Here is a 22624-nt window from a genome sequence, read left to right as displayed (position 1 = left end):
GCGGTGCGCTCAGGGGAGGAGGCGGGGCTGGGGCAGGGATTTGGGGAAGGGGTCCAATGGGGCAGGGAGGGGGCAGAGTTGGGGTGGGGACTTTGGGGAAGGGGTGGAGTTGGGGCGGGAACAGGGGTCGGGGGGTGCGAGCAAATATCCCCCGCCCCCCATGGAGTGTCCTCTTTTTTGAATGTTCAAATATGGTAACCCTATGGATACATATTGTTGCAGTGCTTTCCCAAGATGATGCTGGGTTCCCTTTCCCACCATGGAAGCCCTCCTTGTTTCATACACAGATTCAGGGCTTGGAAGTGGGGAATTATTTGCCTCTTAAGGGCTCCCAGGGAAGATAATTAGCGGCCCCAGAAATTCTGGATTGGGGCTTGAGCCTGTGGTATTCACTAGTTTTCTAAAGGAAGGGCTAGATATTTGAACCTGCCCTCATTGCTGCAGACAACACCTGGCAGAAGGGATTACACACCCAGAACTCTTTGGGAGAGTAGGACAGACCCTATAAGGCCGGTTATGGGGCTAGGGGCAGGGTGGGCCCCATGGGGATTGAGCTGGAAAATATTATGCATCCCACTGGGCCCAACGCTGACCCCAGGACTAACCGAACCTTCTCCCTCGGCCCCTGTCCTGGGACAGGAATAGGTCTATGAGGTTCTAGCTGATGGGCCGGCGCCATCCAGGAGGAAGGAGTAGAGAAAGTGCTGGATTAGGCCAGAGAGGAACCACTAACTCTGCTCGTTATGCCTCTCGGCCTACATCTCGTTCAGCATGTCCAGGGACAAGAGCCTCCTGGCTGGGTCCAGCCTCAGGCAGTAGGGCCCTGCCCCTCTGGTCAGCAGTTGGCTGTCAGGCCCCAAAATCTTGAGATTCTTTACAAAGCAGATGACACTGTGTGTTCTGGTCTGTCTGAGGAGTGTCGAACCCCCCGCTGCCCAGCCCCCACAAGTGTGGGTGAGACTTCTAGGTTCCCAAAACTCCAAAATGTATTAAGGTGATTTGGGCTCCCACTGCTAAAGTTCCTACCCCCACATCTGCCCAGTCTCCATGTGCCCATTAATTCTGCATGGGCTCTAGACAGGGAAGGTTCCTCTCCATCCTGAGCCAGGTGAGACATTATGCAGGGATGGGGAGAATATGGCCACTCCCTGCCCAAGGCCTCCCATGGCTGACGGCAGGAGTGCCCGGTCCACCAGGGGCTGTGGGTGGTGCCCCTTTGGTGGCACTGAATCCATTTGAATCACTTTTTCCTGGCTGAGGATGAGGGGCTTCTGTGCAGGTGCTGAAGCAGGGAGCTTGCACCCCATGATTCTCTCTGCCCCATGATTATTCTTCCTGAGGAAGGCAGGGCTAAGTGCTAATCCCGCTGGGATTCTGCTGGTGCCATAAAGACCCCTGTGCGTGGGCCCTTGCAGGGGTGAAGGACAGAGACAGCTGGCCATATCTTGAGTGATCCTCAGGCTGCCCTGGGGCTCCTTCCCCCACCCTACAGGGGCTGCGTAGTGTGGGCAGACGCTGACCTGATCTCTGGCATGATGCTGGGCACTGGATGGGGGCAGGGGAAGCCGCGGGACGCCTCACCATCTCAGCATCAACGTTGGGTTGTTGTGGTTAAAGCTTATGTCTGTTTTGGCTGTTGGAGCAGTGAAACGTTGCAAGGCTTATTGTGTGGCAGCGGGCACGGGAACTGTACTGACTGTGTCCTGGACGAGGGGTCACCCTAAGCAAAGCTGCAGCCAGTGGGTAGTGGAGCATGGAAGATAGAAGGGGGAATTCGTCTTTTTCAGCAGAGGCGTGCTCTGGGTCTGGGCCTGTTTGCCGCAGCGCGGAGTGACTCTGCTAAAGACTTTGCAAAGTCAGAAAACTCTTCATTGGGAGGCAGCACCGAGGTGGCCCTTTGCCAAAGTGGCAGAGGGTGGCAGCAGGGCTGAGGGAGCCCTGGGCAGCCCTCCCTTACTCCCTTCAGCAAATGAGGCTGAAATCACCAGAGCTCAGTGAAGTGGTGGAGCCTGGGGGCTGGCCCAGCTGGCATTTCTCAAAAGATAGGGCACAGGCCTGCCTGATACCAGGCTCTAGGACCAGGCCAACAGCTGACACCAAACAGTGAGTAGAGCGTAGCAGAGGAGGAAACCACTGCTGAAGGGGCATCTGTTCAGTGGTTGTGGGTGGGGAACTGAATCAGAGGATACAGCTGGAGACACAAAGGGACAGGACTGGGTGTTTACTTACGATTCATAACTACAGATAGGTGAGTTGTAATTGCTGTGCTCTCCCCAGTTTGGTGCTGGTTTCCCCATCCCCTCCAACAAAGCTCTTCTTGTTTCATACACACTCAGCGCTTGTGAGTGAGGAAGTGTTTGCTCTTAAAGTCCACCCAGGGAAGATATTTAGTGATCGCAGAAAGTTGCCGGGGGGGTGGGGTGGGGGGAGGCAGGACGGGATGATTCCAACAGGTGCTATTGGTTACTTTTCAAAAGGAAGCCCTAGATATTTGACCCTGACCTTACTTGCTGCAGACACCACCCTGTAGACTAGGTTATGCACCCAGGACACTTTGGTTTTCAGGCCCTCAGTATTTTGACACAAAGTCGACACTGGGAACAAGCAGAACCTTTTTTGGAAAATTTCATTTGAAAACCTGGTTGAAAAACTGTTCTTCTTCGAGTAGTGTCCCTATGGGTGCTCCACTTTAGGCGTCTGTGTGCCCCTGCACCTCAAATCGGAGATTTTTAGTAGCAGTGTCCCCTTGAGCCAGGGCATGTGCTCTCCCTCCCTTGTGGTCTGCCTGGAGGGTCTTTAGCACTGCACAGAGAACCCCCCTCACTTCCTTCTCTACTGCCTTTGGCCTCTGATGGAAGGAGCAGTTGTCCCTTCCTTATCTGTGTCATTAGCTTAAGTAGTGTTTGTTTTAGAGTAACAGCGGTGTTAGTCTGTATTCGCAAAAAGAAAAGGAGTACTTGTGGCACCTTAGAGACTAACCAATTTATTTGAGCATGAGCTTTCGTGAGCTACAGCTCACTTCATCGGATGCATACTGTGGAAACTGCAGAAGACATTATATACACAGAGACCATGAAACAATACCTCCTCCCACCCCACTCTCCTGCTGGTAATAGCTTATCTAAAGTGATCATCAAGTAGGGCCATTTCCAGCACAAATCCAGGTTTTCTCACCCTCCGCCCCCCCGCCCACACAAACTCACTCTCCTGCTGGTAATAGCCCATCCAAAGTGACCACTCTCTTCACAATGTGTATGATAATCAAGGTGGGCTATTTCCTGCACAAATCCAGGTTCTCTCACCCCCTCACCCCCCTCCAAAAACCACACACACAAACTCACTCTCCTGCTGGTAATAGCCTATCCAAAGTGACCACTCTCCTTACAACGTGCATGAAAATCAATGTGGGCCATTTCCAGCACAAATCCAGGTTTTCTCACCCCCCCACCCCCATACACACACAAACTCACTCTCCTGCATCACCCTCTTGGTAAGAACTTTCTGGATCTTACCAAGAGGGTGGCAGACGAGGTGCAGATTCCCTTACAGGAGGTGGCAGATACACATCACAAGTTGGTGGAAATTCTGCACACTACCGTCTCATCTAGACCTGTCCTCCCAATTAATGAGCTGATTCTAGATCCTACCAAAATCATCTGGCAGAGCCAGCCTCCATCACACCAACCAGCAACAGAGTGTAAACAAAAACAACCCTACATCTCTACCCAAAGAGGCAGGCTTTGTTTTCAGCATCCGCAACCCAGCTCCATCATAGTGGATGTGGTTAATGCATGAAGCAAGCAACATAATGCCAAGTCAACTCCATATGATCAGGCTTCGAAGATGGCGTATTCATCGACAACATTACTGTTTCGAGTCATAAATTACCAAACTGTCATGGCCAAAACAATTTTGTTAATCTTGGGAAACCCAGGATGTTTCTGAAACATTACTGGAAACACAAAAAGAACAGATTCAGACCATTCTTAGAGAAGGTCAGTTAATAGCCAGACAGGTCCTAGAGATACCACTGGATGTAGCTGTTACAGCTGCCCGCCCAGTCTCCATGACAGTGGTACTGAGGTGGGTTGTGGGTTGTTTTTTTGTTTGTTACACCTCTCTAGATTGCCCAAAGAGCTACAGACTTCCAATTTGAAGGGCCAAACTCTTTGCGGAGAAGACAGATTTTCTCTCCACATCCTGAAGGATTCTCGGACCGCACTACACTCCTTAGGAATCTACACTGTGGAACAGAAGAGAAGATATACCTCTCAACCACACCACAGATCACAATCTTCTCAATACTCACCATCTCTGTGCTGTTATGAGCCACAGTGTAAGAGGTCCAGGGCTCAAAAGTGAGAACAGTCTGCACCCCATTTTTTCTCACAACAATAAGTGTATACTGAATACAGAGGTGTATCAAGATATAGCCACCCTTTGGGGAACCCAGCCTATGGATCTCTTCGCTACTTATCGGAACAAGAAAGGTCCTTGTTACTGCTCCAGGGCCGGCTTCGGAAAACATTCACTGGCAGTTGCCCTCACCTTCCCAGGGGACAGGGCCCACTTGTATACCTTTTTTCCCAGTTTCCTACCCTATCCCAGATTCTGTTGAAAATTCAACAAAACAAAGCGAGAGTTATTGCGATTGCCCCTCTTGACTATGGCAAGTCTGGCTCCCTTACCTGATGCAGATGGCAATATGCCGTCCTGTTCCTCTGACGTCAGCCCATTCCTCACCCGCTCTCTCAAAACAATGGGCTGACCCTTCACCCCAACCCATGGGTCCTCCGCTTCCAGGCTTGGATCTTTCTTTGTTCCAAGGCTTAGAAGCAGAATGCTCTGTCAAGCTGAAACACATGTTGCAACACAACCACAAGTTGACCACTCCACATACCTATCTACAAAATGGAAACGACTCCAAGTTTGCACTATTCCAAACGGACAGACCCAACTTCTTCTTTCCTCCCTTTGATTTTGCACTACATTTTAAACTCTCACTCAGCTCCCTTAAGGTACATCTCATGGTGAAAATGACTTCCCACTTGGAGTTTGCTCAACCACTAATGCGTAGATTCTTTAAGGGCATTGGGACTCTCTTCCTCCATGTGACATCACCCGCTCCAGCCTGGAACTTTAATCTAGTTCTCAGGGCTTGGATTAGACCTCCCTCCGAGTCCAGGGCAACTTGTTCTCTCTTATACCTGTCCATGATCAGGGGACTGGAACACATGACTTATGAGGAGAGGCTGAGGGAACTGGGATTGTTTAGTCTGCGGAAGAGAAGAATGAGGGGGGATTTGATAGCTGCTTTCAACTACCTGAAAGGGGGTTCCAAAGAGGATGGATCTAGACTGTTCTCAGTGGTACCTGATGACAGAACAAGGAGTAATGGTCTCAAGTTGCAGTGGGGGAGGTTTAGGTTGGATATTAGGAAAAACTTTTTCACTAGGAGGGTGGTGAACCACTGGAATGCGTTACCTAGGGAGGTGGTGGACTCTCCTTCCTTAGATATTTTTAAGGTCAGGTTTGACCAAGCCCTGGCTGGGATGATTTAGTTGGGGATTGGTCCTGCTTTGAGCAGGGGGTTGGACTAGATGACCTCCTGAGTTCCCTTCCAACCCTGATATTCTATGATTACAGCATTTCTAATTGCCATCACCTCAGCTAGGCACATAGGAGAAATAGCGCCCCTGATGGCACACCCATCATTCACGGCCTTTGTCTTTAAAAAAAAAAAAAAAAGTAACTCTAAGGCCATATCCCAATTTTCACCTGACTTTTTCTGCACTTTCCATATGACTCAACAGATCCATCTCCCTGTTTTTTTCCCAAAACTACATTGTGACAACTGGGAGACAATTGTGCATATGCTAGATATTAGAAGGACATTAGCATTCTACTTGGACAGGACTAAGGACTTCAGGAAATCTCCTAAACTCTTCCTTTCATCCACAGAAAGATCCAAAAGCTCTGTGATATCTCCTCAAAGACTATCCAAATGGGTCTCTAGTTGCATTAATCAATTAGCAAGGGCGCAACTTGCTTCCATCCATATGCACTCCATGAGATCAGTTCTGACCTCAATCACATTCCATAGGGATACCCCTATCTCCCCAATCTATAGAGCAATGATTGGGGCCTCTGTCCATACTTTCACAGAACATAATGCGATCACTGAACATTTGGCTACTTGCACCATCTTCGACTCCACAGTGCTCTCTGTAGTAAAAGACTCCGCTCCAAAGTCCCAGCCTCCAGTGGTGGGTACTGCTCCAGAGTCACCTAAAGTGGAGCACCCATAGGGACACTACTCGAAGAAGAAGAGGAAGTTACTCACCTTGTGCAGTAACGATGGTTCTTCGAGACGTGTGTCCCTGTGGGTGCTCCACAACCCGCCTTCTTCCCCTCTACTTCGGAGTTCTCTATGGGGCTCTGTGGTAGAGAAGGAAGTGAGGGGAGTTCGCCCGTGCAGTGCTAAAGAGCCTTTAGGCAGACCACAAGGGAGGGAGAGCACATGAGCGGGCTCAACGGGACACTGCTACCAAAGGGACACTGCACCCATAAGGGGACACATCTCCAAGAACCATCGTTACTGCACAAGGTGAGTAACTTCCTCTTGTGAGGCCCTAGCTGTAATTCTGCCATTCCCATCACCCACGAGGTCCCAGCCGTGCCAGGGGAAATATTCAAAGGTGTCTTCAACAATCAATTTAATTGCAGCTGGGATCACAAAGCCCCAAATGCTTCCTGCTATCAGTCAATGCCGGTGGGTGGAGTTAAGGGGATTTGGGTGTCTTGGCTGTGTGGTGCTGAATTTAACACATCTGGATTGGTTTTGAGTGTGACCTCAGGCCGGGAATCTTTGGGGATAGTGAAGTTTGGTTTGAGGATAATCAACATCCCCAGGAGGTATTTAACCCATGAGTTACTGAGACAGACTGGCCCTTGAGGGAGTCCTTGGCATGGGAACACTTTCGGGCTGGTTAGTATCAATATGGAACAGGTATTGTGTGTTAGAAACATCATGCCCGGCCCGTTGTGCTCAAGGAGATGTTGCTGAATGGGGACCTATTGCACAGCCCCTCCTGCCCCGTTTAAAGCTGCTACCATTTGTATTGTCCAGGAGTGGCGAAAGGAGCTGATGAGAGCAGACTGCAATGGCGAGAAACGTGACAAGCCCCAGAGAAGCGGGGGAGAGGGAGATCGGGAGATGTCTCTGCCAGGGTGTGGGGAGGGTGACACACTGACTGGCGGAGTTAGAGATGCAATAGGCTGAGCAGGATGTCCCAGGGAAAGCAGGGGAGAAGGAGCAGAGCAGATGCAGGAGGAGGGTGAGCATGTAACTTGATTAAGTGGAAGATCATTGATCCATTGCTGGCATGTCTGGAAGAGGAACTGGGATGGGGCAGTGTAGGGGAAGTGGGATGGGGGTGCTGCGCGTACAGGTCTTGGGGGGTAGGGTCCACCAAGGAGAGCAGGTTATGGTACTTAGGAGAGTAGGACAGACCCTCTAAAGATGAGTATCATCGGGGAGGGCAAGGCCTTTGGGGCTGCAGGTAGCAGGCCCCATGTGAGGCTGGCGCTGGGAGATGTTACTGGTTCCACTGGACATAACACTGATCCCCAGACTCCCCCACACCCTCCCTTGGCTTCCCTTAGCCCCATCCTGGCAGGTCCCCTGGGTGGCTGGGCTGGGGGCTCATGCGGGGGCTATGCCTGCTGCTGGGCTGGGGGTTAACGTGGGGGTTCTATGCAGTGCTGTGTTATGGAGGATGAAGTGGCACCAGTTGGGCTGGCACTGGAAGCCCTGCCTCTCCTGCAGCCTCTGCATGGGGTAGTTGTCCACGGCCACGTGGCCGTAGCTGGGATAGCCCCATGCGTGCATCTGCTTGGCCATGACATTCAGCAGCACCTGGATGTAGCCGCGTCCCCGGTGCTGGGGGAGGGTGTAGCCGTGAGTCATGATGCCACACGGGTCTGTAATGATCCAGCTGACAGGGCATCCAGCAGCGTCCAGGAGGCAGACACTGGGGAAGTGGCGGATCAGGTTGGCCAGGTACCTCCTGCTGTTGTCGTTCCCCCCAAAGGCCCACGTCTCATTCAGCAGGTCGGCGTGGGAAACATCCAGGGATGACAGCCTCACAGACGGGTCCAGTCTGGGGCGGCAGTGAGCAGCAGGGCCAAGCCCCAAGGGTCAGTGATCGGGAGTCAGACCCCAGAATCATGAGGTTGGCCCTAAGATCATGAGGCTTTTTTTAAAGATTATGTTGTGATTGCTGGTGTCCCTTGCTAGTTGAACTCCTTCCACCTCCGCGTGTTGCCAACACTCCCAGATTTATTAGGGTGTTATGGGCCCCACTGCAGAAGCTCCTAGTCCCACATCTCTCCATCTCCCATACAGCAATTCATTCTGCCCCATCAGTTCTGCCCCTCACAGTCACCCATCAGCTCTGTCCCCAGCCTCCCCTCTGCACCTCGTGATGTTGTTCCACCCCTCCCAGCCCTGTGGGGGCTGCAGCGAGCTCCCCTCCCCCAGGCCAGGTGTTCCAGGGAAGGGGGAAGCCCAGGCACCATCTTGTCCCCACTGCTCACAGGAAGGGATGGGGAGCAGAAGCGATGTCACCCTGAGATGCTGAGCAATTCTTGCTGCCTCTTCCCCCCCTCCCCAGCTCACCCATGACAAGGGTGTCACTTGTCTGCGGGGAGGGGCAGGGAACTCTTACTGCAGCAGCTGTGAGAGGCAGCCAATCGGAGGGGGCTTCCCCCCCAGGCAGAGGGGAATTCCCATGAAGGTCATCATGAGACCCCGCCAAACTCATGGGAATCAGCAAAGGGGGATGCTGTAGCCAAGTGGAGGGGAGAGTTGGCTGGATCAGGGGGTGGGGAATGGGACACTAACCCACACAGTGGCAGCTCTGCCTAATGTCCCTTCTAGTTAGAACTGAGTGTCTCATTTCCCTTCCTGGTAGAGATGCCCCCTGGGTATCTGCCCCTCCTGGGGTTCTGGGTGAGGAGCCGAAGTCTGAATAGGCTGTGGAGAGGGAAAGTTCCTCTCCATCCTGGTCCAGGACAGATGTGGTGAAGGGACAGGGTGAGCAGATTCGCTCACTGCCCAAGCCCAGCCAGGGCTGATAGCTATTTGCAGGAGTGCCCTTCCCCAGGGGCTGTGGGTGGCTCCCACTGGTGGCATAGAAGCCATTTGCATCAGGGTTTTCTGGCAGAGGCTGGGGCCCTGTGCAGCAGCTGAACAGGGCCCTCCCCGTACCTGGCCCCACCCAATGGCTATGTTCCCCAGTCCCAGCGGGGTCCCTGAGGGAGGTTGGGCTTAGCGCCAGTCCCACTGGGATTCTGCTGGTGGCAACAGGGCCCCAGGCCCTGCATGGGGAATAGCCAGCCAGAGCGTGGGTATCCCAGTGCCATGCTGGCCAATGCCCCAGCCTCTCAGGCTGTCCCCTTCCCTACCACACCCCCTGTGGGGCCCTGTGATGCAGGCAGACACTGACCGGATCTCGGGCATGGTGCTGGGATCTGGGTGGAGGTAGGTGAAGTAGCGGGATGCTTCCAGCTGGACTGCCTTAGCCTTGGCGATGTCCCTGGAGGCCTCGTACACCCCATTCTGGAGCCCTGCAAGTGGCAGGAATGCACCGTGAGCAGTGGGAACGGGCACTGTAGGTTGGTGAGAAAAGGGTCCATATGTGTGGGGAGCTCAGCCTGGCACAGGGGACAGGAGTCTGAGCTTCCAATCCCCTAGCCCCAGCCCTCAGGGAAGAGGATGTGGTCAGGTGAGCTGACCCCTGCCCAGCCCTGGCAAGGGGCTGCCCCACAGGTACCTGACCCCAGAGAGCTCATGGGAGCAGCCGCACAGCCTCAGGGGAGCTGAGGGCTTCGGGGCTGGCACTGTAGGACGGGATCCAGCGGTCGCGCCCAGACATGATTTATCTGCTCAATCGCTGTGTGGCTCTCCCCAGTGCTGTGGGGCCCATGTTACCGAGGATGCAGAAGGCCTGGCCCCAGTTGATAGCACTGCCCAGCAGGGCCCGGTTGGCGCCTAGGTCCCGGTAGAACGCTGCGTATGTGTTGGTGTAGAAATCAGCGTTGTCCGATGCCACCTGCCGGGGGAGACATGGAGCAGGGTGGCGAACTCACAAAGGAATGACTGATCTGCCTGCCCACCCTGATCCAGCCTGGAAAGGCCCCAAATCCCAATTCCCCTCCTCCCCACCCCTCAACCCTGCCTGAGCCAGCCAGTCCCCCAGGTGCAGTGCGGTGGCTAAGGGGCAGCACCTCTCTGTGCGACCGGGTGAGGATGGCTTTGAACTCGGGCCATGTATCCACCAGCACCTCATGTCCAGCCGGTTCCCGCGGTTTATGTTCATCATGACACTGAGAACCTGCCAGAGATACAAGGGTGTTGGGGATCAGAGCTGGGGGAGGGACAGCAATTCCCACTCTCACGACTGTGCCAGGAGCCTCCAAATGTTTATTGTGCGGTTTCAGCGTCGTGATCTTCTGCGCCTTCTCCGAGTGTTTTTTGCCCTTCCCCAAAATGGCCGCCCTCTCCTGTCCCTGACAGTGTGGCTGACACCACAAGCTGCCCTTAGCCAAGATGGCTGCCTCCTCAGAATGATTTCTCGGGGGCAAGGCCAGGGAAAATGGCTGCCCCAGGCTCTGGGGAGCAGAGACTGGGGAGTTGCAGGGGAATGTGGGGAGCAGCAAGGAGAAGACATTGGGGGCTGAGTGGGGGGATGTGGGGTGACCCTAGGGTTGGGCAGGAGAGGCAGGGAGGGAATTGTGATGTGGGGGGGTTGAGTGTTGGGGGTAATATGGGACAAGGTCTATGGGGAGTGAGGGCTGGGGGGCTTGTCTCTTTGATTTGGGGGTCTGATCCCTCAGTTGTTTTGTGGCCCCTGGGCTGGTATTGCAGGGGAGATCCTGAGTGTGGGGGAGACGGGTCAAAGGGGCTGGTGACCCGCACACCCACTGGAGCCATGTGATGGGCATGGAGCCATGAAGGGAGCCAGAGCTACCCAGCTCTCTGATTAGCTGTCCCGGAGCCCGCCCATGCAGTGATTGGCTGACACCGTAGTAGATGCTCAAGATGGGCAGTGCAAATTTATGAATTGGTCCCAGATCCCCACCCTTCCCCATTTCATCAATGGAAAGGGGATATACACCAACCTTTGCAAAACCTGAGCATATTTACCATACACTTCAGGCAAACTCACTGGTAAAGATAAACAGTTAAACAAATGTATTGACTGCAAAAGATAGATTTTAAGTGATTATAAGTGATAGGCAAAAAGTCAGAGTTAGTTACCAAAGGAAAATAAACTATAAGCATGCAGTCTAAACTCTCAACCCTATTAGACTGGACAACATCTAGATTAAGCAATTTTTCTCACCCCACTGGCTATTACAGTTGATAGTACACAGATTTCACCCTTGAAATCTGGACTAGTCTCCTCTGCTGGAGTCTTCAATCTTCTGTGAGTGTCTTTGTTGCTTGCAGCACAGGTGGGGGCAGGAGAAAAGGCCAAGCATGGGGCCCCTGTGTTATGTTTTATACCCTCAGTCCCATGTGCTTTAGAACACAAGTCCAGGCATGTCTTGTGGGCATTGCTGAGTCCCCAAGCAAGGTTGAGCAATTCCCTTGGTGTGGGTGGGGTGTGGGTGCTATACAATGGCTGTTGATGGGTTGTTTGACACCCCGCCTGGGCATTGGTTACTTTCCTTGCTGTTGCCTCCAGGGGGCTTATATCTGACTGATTCCCCAACTTACAGCATGCTTTAGTGACAATCATACAACACAATTCTCATAACTTCATATGCATTAATGATATACATATATGGATAGGAAAATGACTTTCAACAGATCATAACCTTTCCCCTGATACCTCACATGGCCTACTTTATATGCAAGATCACAATCATATATAAATGAGGAATATGGGGGTTCCAGGACGCTCCCCCAAGGTACAGAATGTCACACATGGCACCAAAGGGGTCCATGACATTCCAGCTGATGGGGTGGCTGCTGGCGTCCAGGTGGTAACAGCAGGGGAAGCAGCGGATCAGGTTGGCCAGGTACCCCTGGCTCTGCTCATTCCCCGCATAGGGCCACTTCATGTTCAGCAGGTCGGCGTGAGAGACGTCCAGGGACGAGAACCTCATGGCCGAGTCCAGCCTGGGGAAGCAGAGGGGGACAGGGTAAATCCAGGGGAGGGAGGGACTAGCTGGCTCAGGGAAGTTGAGAGCATGGGGCCTTTCCCCACTAACACAGGTGGGAGCAGCGCTGTGTCATGTCCCTGCTCGGTGGGTCTCAGAGGGGGTATCTCGTTCCTCAGGGAAGCTTCTCCCCATTCCCAGAATGACCCTGGAGCCAGACCCTTCACTGGGGTCCTGAGTGAACGGCCAATGACTGAACAGGCTTTGGGGAGGGAAGATGCCCCTGCCCCTGGGGCCCTGGTGGCTGGCGGAGTCGTGGCACAGGACAGATGGCCGGTGGAGGAAGCATGGCCGGTAGCTGTCCGTGCTCTGCCTGGGCACTTGCCAGGGTGCAGATCTCCAGGGCTGTGGGTTGGGCAGCTGTTGGGCAGGGGCATCACTTGCTATGGAGCAAGGGGGGCCATTGCCACCCTAGACCTTGTCTTGCCCTCCCTCCATGGGTCTATCTGCTCCGTTTTTTGCCTCACCTACCTTTTCAGGGTACAGGATCGCCTATAATGTTCAAACACAGCTTTGCTCCCCGTACCTCTCAGGATTTTCTGAAATGACAGCCTATGTGGGGGCTGAATCAGGATCCCCTGAGACGGGTTGCCCCCCTTTGGGATGCCACCTCATGTGCGGGGACACCACTGAGATCACCTGTTCTGCAAGCATGGACCCCCTTTTTACCTGTCTTGCTGAGCCAGGCCAGTAAGCCTCCTCCAGCACACCCAGAGGCAGGGCCATACCCAACTGCAGAACAACACAGACACTGAGATCAGCTCTGGAAAGCCTCAGCTTAAGGGATTTGTCCCAGCACTCAGGTATCCACCTCCCTTGGAGTGCAGACCCAAAGGTATATTGTCTTGCGCTGTAGAGAAATCTATACAATGCAAGCTCATAAATTTGCCCCCTCCCTCCATGTGGTAGAAGATATGCACAACTTCTTCCCCTCCCCGCCCCCAGTTAGAAATTACAGAAACTGGGTTTAATAATAAACAAAGCAAACTTTATTAACTATAACAGGCAAATTTTAAGTGGTTAAAGGGGTAGCAAACAGAACAAAGCAGATTACTAAGCAAATAAAACAAAACACGCAAACTAAATTTGATTCACTAAAGAAACAGGCTATAAAATGTAATTTCTCACCCTAACTATTGTCACAGGTAGATTATAGAAAGTCTAGAGAGGCAGCTGCACTGGCCTGCAGCTTGAGACTTCAGGTATTTCCACTCACAGGCTGGACGCCCTCTCAACCTGGGTTCAACCTTTCTCCCCTAAGTTCAGTTCTTGTTTCCAGGTGTTTTTCAGTGTCTCTTTGGGTGGGGAGGCAGAGGAGAACCATGATCATATCACTCCCCTACCTTATATATCTCTTGTGTATGGTGGGAACCCTTTGTCTCGCAGTGGAAGAACACTGGCATTCCAAGGGGTGGGTCCAGTACCAGATGACTCAGACCCATGTCTCTGCAGGGCTGTGACAGCCATTACTCGTAGGCTGTCTGGAGCACCCAGAGGAAGACTAAGCTCTTTCACAGTCCATTGTCTTTGCTAATGGGACATTAGCCCTGTCTGGCTTTTCCATTGTTGTACCTGAAGGGCTGGTTGGGGGTGACAACCGAAGTAACACATTTGAAATACAGATACATAGTCAATATTCCTAACTTCAGATACAGAAATGATACAGGCTTGATGTGACGAAGTGGGACTGTTCTTAATGTTTCCTCTGAATAGTGTGGGGGTGCCTCAGTTTCCCCTATGCAGTTCTTAAGTATGTAGGGGGTGGGATAAGGGTGTATGATCATTGCAGAGCCCTAGAGGGCAGGGGTGTGCAGGGGTCTGGACACGGAGAATGGTCGACACCCTGTTTCCTGGCAACTGATGGCCTGGGTGCTTCCCCCCTACAAGGTGAGAGCTAAAGGGTTGGAGAAGAAAGGAATCAGGTGACCTCTTGGCCCGGGAAAGGGACAAAGCCCAGAGGAGGAGGGGCTGGAGAGAGTTTCAGTTTGGAGCTGGTTGGGACATGGAGTGAAGTGCAGACGTGGTTGTCTGGCTCACTGCCCCCCAAAATGGACCCAGCTGAGGGGTCCCGTTCTCTGCACCTGCAAGCTCTGTTTTAGACCATGTTCCTGTCATCTAATAAATCTTCTGTTTTACTGGCTGGCTGAGAGTCACGACTGACTGCGAAGTTGCGGGGCAGGACCCTCTGGCTTCCCCAGGAGCCGTGCCTGAGCGGACTCGCTGTGGGAAGCGCACGGAGGGGCAGAGGATGCTGAACGCTCCGAGGTCAGACCCAGGAAGGTGGAAGCTGTGTGAGCTGTGTGTCCTGATGACAGGCTGCTCATAGGAAGGCGACTGCCCCAGAGTCCTGACTGGCTTCATGGGGAGCAGTTCCAGAGCATCGCCCAGGGACTCCGTGACACTTACAAATTGGATAATCACATTCAGTAAATCATAACCTTTCCAATGATATCTCACCTGAACCAACTTGCATAAAGCATCTCAGTTATGTCATATCCATATCATAAGTATATTTTCATAAAGATTATGGAGTGTAATGTCACACCCCCACCCCAAACACCCCGTGCCTGAGCTCTCTAGAGCCTGCAGGGTCCCTGAGCAGCCAGAGAGCAGGATGTGTAGGCAGTGTCAATCCCAGTGGGATGTTGCCATTGGCCTGGGGCCCAGGCAGGGTGAGGAGCGGGGCCAGCTGCTTTCCAGTGAAGCTGTCCAACCCCTGTGCCCACCCCCAGGCAGGCATTGACCGGATCTCAGGCATGGTGCTGGGATCGGGTGGAGGTAGTTGAAGTGGTTGGATGCCTCCAGCTGCACCCCATTGGCCCCAGCAATGTCCCTCAAACACCCTGTCCTGGGGCCCTTCAGGGGGTGGCAACAGACCCTGAGCAGTGGAAGCCCTGAATGGGGAACGTGGCTGTGGGGGGCCCAGACTGGCAGGTAGGGAGGAGAGGGGACCAAGCCAATCCACCAGCATGCAGGTCTCATGAAAGGGGGCCTGCATCAAGTGAGCCAATCCCAGCCCAGCAGCCTGACCCCATGGGGCTTACGGAAGCAGCTGGGGAGGGCCTGGAGACTCACGGGCTGGGACTGTCTGGGGCTGCTGGGGTTAGGCCCCAGACGGTGAGGGGACATGCAGTGGCTGTGGGGCTCAAGACGAGGCACCCCAACATTACTGTGGATACAGAAGGCCTGGCCCCAATTGATAGTGACCATGCTGCCCAGCACCGTCCTCTGTAGAATGCCATGTACATGTTGGTGTAGAAATCAGAGTCAGCTGATGCCGCCGGCCAGGGGAGATACGGAGCCGAGAAGGGGGAACTCCCACTGGAATGACTGATCTGCCTGCCGCCCCAAGCCAGCCTGGCCCCCGCCCTGGGGTCCCCTGGAGGGTAAAAAACCTTGTGTCCCATTACACATTCCCCGAGCCAGCTAAGCCCCCAGGTGCAGTGTGGTGGCTGAGGGGTGGCACCTCTCTGTGCAGCTGGGTCAGCGCGGCTTAGAACTCCAGCCACTAATCCACTAGCACCTCACTCTTGGCCGAGTTCCCACAGTTTATCCATCACGGCGCTGTGGATCTGCGAGAGCCATGGGGAGCAGAGGGACAGATTTTACAAAGTCAGAAAACTCTTCACTGGGAGGCAGCACCGAGGTGGCCCTTTGCCAAAGCGGCAGAGGGTGTCAGCAGGGCTGAGGGAGCCCCGGGCAGCCCTCTCTTACCCCGCACAAATGAGGCTGAAATCACCAGAGCTGGGTGGGGTGGTGGAGCCTGAGGGCTGGCCTAGCTGGCATTTCTCAAAGGATAGTAGGACACAGGCCTGTCTGATGCCAGGCTCTGCGACGAGGCCAACAGCTGACACCAAACTGTGAGTGGAGCGTAGCAGAGGAGGAAACCACTGCTGAAGTGGCATCTGTTCAGTGGTTGTGGGCAGGGAACTGAATCAGAGGACACAACTGGGGACACTAAAGGGCAGGACTGGGTGTTCACTTATTATTCTTAACTACAGATAGGTGAGTTGTAATTGCTGTGCTCTCCCCAGTTGGGTGCTGATTTCCCTGCCCTCTCGAACAAAGCTCTTCTTGTTTCAAAAAAAAAAGGAGTACTTGTGGCACCTTAGAGACTAACCAATTTATTTGAGCATAAGCTTTCGTGAGCTACAGCTCACTTCATCGGATGCATACTGTGGAAACTTGTTTCATACTCACTCAGTTTGCCTTTTAAAGTCCCTCCAGGGAAAATATTTAGTGATCCTAGAAATTTGGTAGGATGGCTCCAACTGGTGCTATTGGTTAATTTACCAAAGGAAGCCCTAGATATTTGACCGGACCCTTGTTGCTGCACACATCACCCTGCAGACCGGGTTACGCAGCCAGAACACTTTGGTTTTCAGGCCCTCAGTGTCTGGACACAAAGCCGACACTCTGGGAACAAGCAGAACCTCTTTTGGGAAAATTTCATTTGAAAAGTGGGTTGAAAAATGGGAAACTGTTGCATGGCCCTAGCTGTAATTCTGCCATCCCCCTTGCCCACGAGGTCCCAGTAGTGCCAGGGAGTGCCGCTGTAAAGGGGAAATACTCAAAGGTGTCTTCAATAGTCAGTGTAATCGCAGCTGGGATCACAAAGCCAGAAACGCTTCCTGCTATTGGTCAATGCCGGTGGGTGGAGTTAAGGGGATTTTGGGTGTCTTGGCTGTGTGGTGCTAAATTTAACACGTCTGGATTGCTTTTGAGTGTGACCTCAGGCCAGGAGTCCTTGGGGATAGTGAAGTTTGGTTTGAAGATAATCAACATCCCCGAGAGGTATTTAACCTTTGAGTTACTGAGACAGACTGAGGGAGTCCTTGGCATAGGAACTGGTTTGTATCCATGTGGAACATCATGGGTTAGGTTTCAGAGTAACAGCCGTGTTAGTCTGTATTCGCAAAAAGAAAAGGAGGACTTGTGGCACCTTAGAGACTAACCAATTTATTTGAGCATGAGCCTTCGTGAGCTACAGCTCACTTCATCGGATGCATACTGTGGAAATTGCAGAAGACATTATATACACAGACACCATGAAACAATACCTCCTCCCACCCCACTCTCCTGCTGGTAATAGCTTATCTAAAGTGATCGTCAAGTTGGGCCATTTCCAGCACAAATCCAGGTTTTCTCACCCTCCGCCCCCCCACAGACAAACTCACTCTCTTGTTGGTAATAGCCCATCCAAAGTGACCACTGTCTTCACAATATATATGATAATCAAGGTGGGCCATTTCCTGCAGAAATCCAGGTTCTCTCACCCCCTCACCCCCCTCCAAAAACCACACACACAAACTCACTCTCCTGCTGGTAATAGCCTATCCAAAGTGACCACTCTCCTTACAACCTGCATGAAAATCAAAGTGGGCCATTTCCAGCACAAATCCAGGTTTTCTCACTCCCCCACCCCCATACACACACAAACTCACTCTCCTGCTGGTAATAGCTCATCCGAATAGCCCTGTGGCACAAGCAGACACTGACCGGATTTCAGGCATGGAGCTGGGATCCGGGTGGAGGTAAGTGAAGTAGCGGGACGCTTCCAGCTGGACCCCTTTAGCCACGGAGATGTCCCTGCAGGCTTCGTACACCCCATCCTGGAGCCCTGCAGGAGGCAGTGACGAGCTGAGAGCAGTGGGGATGGGGACTGAATGGTGGGGAGAAAAGTGCCCATATGTGTGGGGAGCCCAGCCTGGCACAGGGGGCGGGAGGGGCAGGAGTCTGAGTTTCCAAACCTACTGGCCCCAGCCCTTAGGGAAAAGGATGTGCTCAGCTGAGCCAACCCCAGCCCAGCCCTGGAAGGAGCAACCCCATATGTTCCTGTCCCCCATACAGCTGGCAGACTGGGGGGATCTGAGGGATTCGGGGCTGGCACTGTAGGGCGGGATCCAGGGGTTTGGCCCAGACAGAACATATATGCTTAGTCGCTGTGGGGCTCTCCCTGGTGCTGTGGGGCTCATGTTACCGTGGCTCCAGAAGGCCTGGCTCCAGTTGACGGCGTTGCCAGGCAGGGCCCAGTAGGCGCCCAGGTCCCGATAAAACGCCGCGTACATGTTGGTGTAGAAATCGGAGACGTCCGATGCCACCTGCTGGGGGAGACGTGGAGCAGAGTGGGGAACTCCCAGTGGAATGACTGATCTGCCGGCCAACCCCCCCTTTCCCCCCCGAGCCAGCCTGGCCCCCACCTTGGGGCCCCCTAGAAGGAAAAGGCCTCAAATCCCAATCCCCCCCTCCGAGCGAGGCTGGCCCCTGCCTAGAGGAGAAAGGCTCCATGTCTTACTCCCCACCCCCCAATTCCCGCAGGCCCCCAGGTGCAGCGCGATGGCTGAGGGGAGGCACCTCTCTGTATGGCCGGGTAAGGACAGCTTTGAACTCGGGCCACGAATCCACCAGCACCTCGTACCCAGCCGGGTTCCTGTGGTTTATGGTCATCACGGCACCGAGGACCTGCCAAAGACATGGGGCAGGGGTCAGAGCTGGTGGAGGGGCAGAAATTCCCACTCTCGTGACTCTGTCAGGAGCCTCCCATTATTCATCAGGGGGTTTCAGAGTCTCATGATCTTCTGTGCCTTTGGGGAGTATTTTTCCCTTCTCAAAAATGGCCGTCCTTGCCAACTGGGCTGACACCACAGTCTGCCCTTAGTCAAGATGACTGCCACCTCACAATGATTTCAGGGGGCAAAGGCCAGGGAAAATGGCTTCCTCCAGGCTCTGGGAAGCACAGACTGGGGGGTTGCAGGAGAATGTGGGGAGCAGCAAGGAGAGGGGATTGGGGGACGAGTGGGGGGATGTGGGGTGACACTAGGGATCAGTGTGAGGGTCAAGGAAGGTGCAGGTATGTGGAGGGAGTGAGTGTTGGGGGGAGACATGGGGCAGGGCATATGAGTGGGGAAGCTGTGGGGGCCTGCCTCTTCTTCCCCTGTCCCCCCCAGCTTTACTATCCTGACTTTTGGGGTCTGACCCCTGATTTGTGGCCTCTGGGCTGGTATCGCAGGGGAGACCCTGGGCATGGGAGGGTGGGGGAGGACAAGGGGGCTGGTGACCCCCCACACACTTGAGCCACGTGATGGGCATGGAGCCATGGAGGAAGGCAGAGCTACCCAGCTCTCTGATTAGCTGTCACGGAGGCCGCCCATGCAGTGATTGGCTGACACGGTGCCTGGCCTGCCTGTGATGTGATTGGCTGATATGGAGCCAACTTGCCCTGTGATTGGTTGGGGAGGTCCCGCCGGCTACACTGCGTGAGCAGCAGGAATTGGAGCTGGGTTTGGACTTTGGGAGGCACGAGGGAAGAGCGGGTGGCTGGGAGAGCAGCCAGCATCTGGGGGGGAGGGGCCTGCCTCTCCGGCCTGATCTCTAACCCATCTCCCAGGGGAGTCAGAGGGACCTTCCCCTGCTCTCTGCCCCATGGAGGGGCGGGAGGGTTGAGTCCTGGCCCTGGGGTGTGGGCAGTGCGGTTAGGCACAGCCATGTCACCGGCAGCGTCTCAGGCAAGTGCCTCCGTAGTGTCCCCTCCAGCAGCCTCAGCTTGGAGGAGCGGCTCAGGATCAGCATCTCTGATGGGGACGGACCCTTGGCAGATTCCAGCGGGTGTGGCGTGGGGGGCACCTGGGTGGGTGAAGGAGAGAAACCCATCAGTTACCTGTGTCTATCCCCCCATGTCACAACAGAAGCTGGCAGGGTGTGTGTAACCTCCCACCCCTGCAATAACAAACCTGCAATAAAGCAGTCTGGGTGCAGCCCCTGTGCTCCCCAGAGATCCTACAATAAGAAGCCAGTCTCTGTACTCACCAAGGATTCTACAATAGCAATCCCTGTCTGTGTGTCTGGCCCCAGCCATGCCAGGGCAGGTCTGTGCAGGACTTGGGAATCCCAGTAGCTCCCACTCACCTGGGATAAGGGGAACCCTGGAGAATTTGGCAGACAGGGTGCCTGGGGGGCAGTGAGGTCCCTGCCTGGCAGTGGCTGGTGGCCCTGTCCCCGCCACATCTTGCTCTCCGTTGGGGCTGCTCCAGCCTCTTATCCCTGAGCAAATGAACCATTAACAGAGTCTGTGCCTGGCCCGGAGTTGGGGCAGCCACGTCCCTGCAATTGCAAGGCACCATCGGGCTCCTTCCATGGGCAGTGAGGGGTGAAACGATTTCCTGGGGCCAGTGGAGTAGAATTCTGAGGAAACACAAGCACAGCCAAGAGTGGGGCATGGGCAAACCAGTTCTGCTTGTGCCCCTCAATCCCGACCCACAGCCCCTGCTGTCCCAGCCCTGGGCTCCCACAGAGCAGCTCCTTCCTAGCTTTCAGTTTCTGTCTATTGCTTTGATTTGAGGGTTGTGCTGGGAGCCCCCAATCTGGGCCCCTCTCCTTGGCTTTGTGCTTTCCTCTGCTCTGTGTCTCCCCCAGTCCTGTCCCCTGAGGCTTGTGTGCCCTAGGAGGCTCTGTGCCTGATTTGCTCATCATGCTCTGGCTGGGATCTTGCCTGGGTCCCTATCAGTATTGGGGAGCAGCCAAGAGGTCCAGGCTGGGCAGATTTCTACCTATGACAAGATGGCAAGGGGCTGTCATGGTTCGTTACCTGCCGTGCGCAATGCAATCCGTATCTGCAGCAACTCAGCGTCACATTTATTACTCAGCTGGAATCCTGTATCAGAGAATCCTCAGGTTGTCTTGGCAAAGACGAGCTGAAGGCAGAGGTCGTGTTGGCAGCAGCAACTGCCTCAATACGTGCAGCTCTCAGGGATCCATCTTGACTCTCCCTCCTCTTATCTCTGCATTCCCATGTGACTTCCTGGGATGCTGAGTCTCTGGGGTTCTCACAAACACAGTCGCCTCCCTTGCTTCTCTCTATTCCCAGAGTGCCCTCGGGAGCCAGACCCTTTGCTGGGGGCCTGAGTGAGCCACCAATGACTGAACGGGCTTTAGAGAGGGAGGACGCCCCTGCCCAGGCTGGGCCCTTGTGGCTGGCAGAGCTGTGGCATGGGGCTGATGGCTAGTGGAGGAAATGTGATCGGTGACTGTCTGTGCTTTGCCTGGGCTGCTTGCCAGGGTGCAGATCTCTAGATGTGCGAGTCGGGCCTCATTTGCTATGGAGTAAGGAGACATTCCCCCCCCCACCCCGGCCTTGGTTACCCCCCCCCCCAACTTTTAATAGGTCTATCTGCTCCACTTTTTGCCCCACCTTGCGTTGCAGGATATTATCACCTGTAATGTTCAACCCCCGGCCCCCTGACTTTTTCTGAAATGACACCTCCAGTGTTGGGGTCCCTACGTGGGGGCTGAAGCAGGGAGTCCCCTGTGACAGGGTCCCCAGTGTGCAACCTGGACTATGGGACCGCTGAGTCCTCCAAACCCACCAGCTTGGTCTGTCTCTCACACTGTGATGCTGATGTCAAGCTACAAACCTCTGATACACACTGCACTTACACAGCCATCCACAGGCAAGGACACACCCAGCTGGGTCACTACAAAAAGTAATTTCCCCTCTGTTGATATTCACCGCTTCTTGTCAACTGTTGGCAATGGCCACATCCACCCTAACTGAATTGGCCTCATTAGCACTGACCCCCCACTTGGTAAGGCAACTCCCATCCTTCCATGTGCTATAATATATATTCTGCTTATTGTATTTTTCACTCCATGCATCTGATGAAGTGGGTTATAGCCCACGAAAGCTTATGCCCAAATAAATTTTATGTATTTTATGTATTTTAAAGAATAATTATTGAAGTTGCAGGAACAAACCATCCCGATGTGTAGAAAGAACAGTAAATATGGCAGGCAACCAGCTTGGCTTAACAGTGAAATCCTTGCTGATCTTAAACATAAAAAAGAAGCTTACAAGAAATGGAAGCTTGGACAAATGACCAGGCAGGAGCATAAAAATATTGCTGAGGCAGGCAGGAGTGAAATCAGGAAGGCCAAATCACACTTGGAGTAGCAGCTAGCAAGGGATGTTAAGAGTAACAAGAAGGGTTTCTACAGGTATGTTAGCAACAAGAAGAAGGTCAGGGAAAGAGTGGGCCCCATACTGAATGGGGGAGACAACCTAGTGACAGAGGATGTGGAAAAAGCTAATGTACTCCATGCTTTTTTTGCCTCTGTCTTCACAAACAAGGTCAGCTCCCAGAGTACTGCACTGGGCAGCATAGTATGGGGAGGAGGTGACCAGCCCTCTGTGGAGAAAGAAGTGGTTCGGGACTATTTAGAAAAGCTGGATGAGCACAAGTCCATGGGGCAGGAAGCGCTGTATCTGAGAGTGCTAAAGGAGCTGGCAGATGTGATTGCAGAACCATTGGTCATTATCTTTGAAAACTCATGGCGATCGGGGGAGATCCCAGATGACTGGAAAAAGGCTAATGTAGTGCCCATCTTTAAAAAAGGGAAG

At 53.7% G+C, this 22624-nt stretch overlaps 1 protein-coding gene and 1 pseudogene across 1 annotated transcript; both read right to left on the bottom strand.

Annotated features, from left to right (window-relative positions):
* Positions 1–7688: 7688 nt before the first annotated feature.
* LOC102945330 lies at positions 7689–12177 on the bottom strand (annotated as a pseudogene).
* Positions 12178–17675: 5498 nt separating this feature from the next.
* LOC122466354 (glycine-N-acyltransferase-like protein 3) lies at positions 17676–20225 on the bottom strand. The gene is made up of 5 exons (XM_043549584.1): positions 20137–20225; positions 19723–19854; positions 18586–18693; positions 18212–18335; positions 17676–17851 (listed from the first exon to the last, which is right to left on the bottom strand). Exons 2-5 carry the CDS (start codon positions 19798–19800, stop codon positions 17694–17696), a joined length of 468 nt encoding a protein of 155 aa, XP_043405519.1. The 5' UTR covers positions 19801–19854; positions 20137–20225; the 3' UTR covers positions 17676–17693.
* Positions 20226–22624: the final 2399 nt, after the last annotated feature.

This window comes from Chelonia mydas, chromosome 6, assembly GCF_015237465.2.
Source record: "Chelonia mydas isolate rCheMyd1 chromosome 6, rCheMyd1.pri.v2, whole genome shotgun sequence".
Lineage (NCBI taxonomy): Eukaryota > Metazoa > Chordata > Testudines > Cheloniidae > Chelonia > Chelonia mydas.
Note: the sequence above shows the minus strand (reverse complement) of the source record. Positions and strands in the feature narration are given on the sequence as shown.

Coding starts and splice junctions, on each gene's coding strand:
- LOC122466354 (XM_043549584.1), bottom strand. CDS start 19,800: ATGCTGATCCTGAGCCGCTCCTCCAAGCTGAGGCTGCTGGAGGGGACA. Junction 18,336..18,585: donor TTACCCGGCCATACAGAGAG/GTGCCTCCCCTC, acceptor CGTCTCCCCCAG/CAGGTGGCATCGGACGTCTC. Junction 17,852..18,211: donor CCAGGCCTTCTGGAGCCACG/GTAACATGAGCC, acceptor TGCCTCCTGCAG/GGCTCCAGGATGGGGTGTAC.